This window comes from Nicotiana attenuata, unplaced genomic scaffold (genome assembly GCF_001879085.1).
Source record: "Nicotiana attenuata strain UT unplaced genomic scaffold, NIATTr2, whole genome shotgun sequence".
NCBI lineage: Eukaryota > Viridiplantae > Streptophyta > Magnoliopsida > Solanales > Solanaceae > Nicotiana > Nicotiana attenuata.
Genome location: NW_017690161.1, coordinates 1 through 1,912, shown reverse-complemented (window position 1 = coordinate 1,912; position 1,912 = coordinate 1). Strand labels below are relative to the sequence as shown.

The 1,912-nt window shown below is 33.9% G+C and overlaps 1 protein-coding gene across 1 annotated transcript; it reads left to right on the top strand.

Annotated features, from left to right (window-relative positions):
* The first annotated feature begins 117 nt into the window (after positions 1–117).
* On the top strand, positions 118–1,407 carry LOC109222441. Its single transcript, XM_019386802.1, has 4 exons — positions 118–275; positions 750–852; positions 951–1,061; positions 1,355–1,407. Exons 1-4 carry the CDS (start codon positions 228–230, stop codon positions 1,405–1,407), a joined length of 315 nt encoding a protein of 104 aa, XP_019242347.1. The 5' UTR covers positions 118–227.
* Positions 1,408–1,912: the final 505 nt, after the last annotated feature.

Below are 1,912 nucleotides of genomic sequence, written 5' to 3'. Positions count from 1 at the left end.
TGCAGTGAATTTTCTTGCTTTCTTCCTCTTTATTTAATCATAATCACTTTTGTTTTAGTTAAAATATGAAGATATTTCTTACTCATTCGTCTTGCTCCGCTTATGTTGTCAGGCTCATCAAAAATCTTAGTTTTAGCAGCTCCCTTTACACAATTGCATCAATAAATCAAGCTTTGAATCGCAATTGGCTCTGGATGACGCTTTAGCTAGATCATTGCAGTTAGGGGATGATTTTGAGGATTTCTGTAGAGATGAGCTTAATTCTACTGTGGCTGGTAATTTCGTAAGAAACACTTCTTGGTCATACAGCTCTTATCTCTGCTTTACCTAGATCTTTATTCCTCTGTTAATAGAGATTTGATATTCTTCTCTGTGGTTAAAGAAGATGTTAGTCATCTTATTATAACCGGTCTATAAGTATAACCGTTCTATAACCGCAACCAATGATATATACACGCCAAGATGTTACAACTTTGCCAAAATTAAGACTTTTTTACACTGAACTTTAGAATTCTTTCATACAAACAATGTTCAATATATATTATATACATCTAAAACCTAATATTTTACCTATATATGGAGTGTAATTTTCCGACGAAGGATGGTTGCCCATGGAAAAGACACAAAGAAATTACACAGTGTACGCAAGCATTACAATTTTTAAACCTTTCATCATTAGCTAGATCTAGCGTGGACGAGTTTCAAATGGCAAACGACTTATATAAATATTACCAGATTAACAATGATAGGTATATTGGCAAGGTTTTTCTATGGATGTGCATAAGATTGTGCAAGTGGATCTCAAATTTCCTACCAAAGCAATTGTCTCAGCAGTTGCCAAGGACTTCATTGGTCAGATTTTTCTCTAATCCATTGAGATACTTTAAAATATTACAGCACGTAATCTCGGGGATAACTTGTTCTTTTTAATTCATGTTTCTGGGATTTAGATGCTTGTAAGGATTCTACTCTGGAAAAGGTACTTGGGCATACTTGGATTGTGCAGAATGCAGATCCTTCAGGTGTTCAACTATTCGTTCTCCCAGAGAACCTTATAGGAGGTCAATTTTATTGCAACCTTTAAGGTGAGTTCTTTGTTTCATCTTACTTTTAATCTGCTCCTAATTTGGAGTTCCTTATAAAGAGATAATACACAGATCTAAGTGATATAATAAACTACGGCCTCTCTTTAACTTGGTTAAGTGTGAAGCCGAGTTTCTGCATGTTTAATTGGATTGTAGGATCTGTTAGTTTCAAAAGTTTCTTCTGAATGTTATACTTTATTTTCTGCCATTGGGTTTCTATGAGGAATAGAGCATAGAGCAGAATGTTTTTTCCATTTTTGCTGTTGCAGTTTTGCTCTTTTATAGTAAGCGCATAGCTGAAAAAGCTTGGTTGAGCTTTTAACAACATGATAATGAGACTATAATCATTAATGTGCGACTTGTATGGAATTAGATATTGAAAATGATAGATAACTTTGTGGAGGGGGGAGTTCTGCCATTAGTGTTTGTGTTGTTGAATCAATTAATATCCTGTTGTGAGAACTGGAAAGAAGGAATAGGATCAGAATACGTTGGATTTCTTGTTTCCAAACTTTCACTTCCATTAGTTTACCGTAAATTGCATACAGTAAGGAAGGTTTAATTACATTAGCAACATTCGAACTTGTACATATATAGTTGAACTATGATTTTTGTGTCATTAAATTTTTTCTTAACAATTGTTGCTTCCATTGACATAAGTAATTGGCAACACTATTGTGATCAACATATAGGTATCCAAAGTTGAATTACATGTATACTGGGTTTCTATACGATTTGCTTTAAGATTGTTGAGTGGGTTACTGTATGTAATAGTGTCTCAAAATGAGAACTAATGTAATTCCTCATTGAATGCACCATTTCCAGAT

Bases quoted from the DNA above. Each gene is read 5' to 3' on its own strand.
- LOC109222441 (XM_019386802.1), top strand. From the start codon at position 228: ATGATTTTGAGGATTTCTGTAGAGATGAGCTTAATTCTACTGTGGCTG. The intron at 853-950 runs GTCAGATTTTTC...TCTGGGATTTAG, and splicing joins AGTTGCCAAGGACTTCATTG to ATGCTTGTAAGGATTCTACT. The intron at 1,062-1,354 runs GTCAATTTTATT...TTGCTGTTGCAG, and splicing joins CCCAGAGAACCTTATAGGAG to TTTTGCTCTTTTATAGTAAG.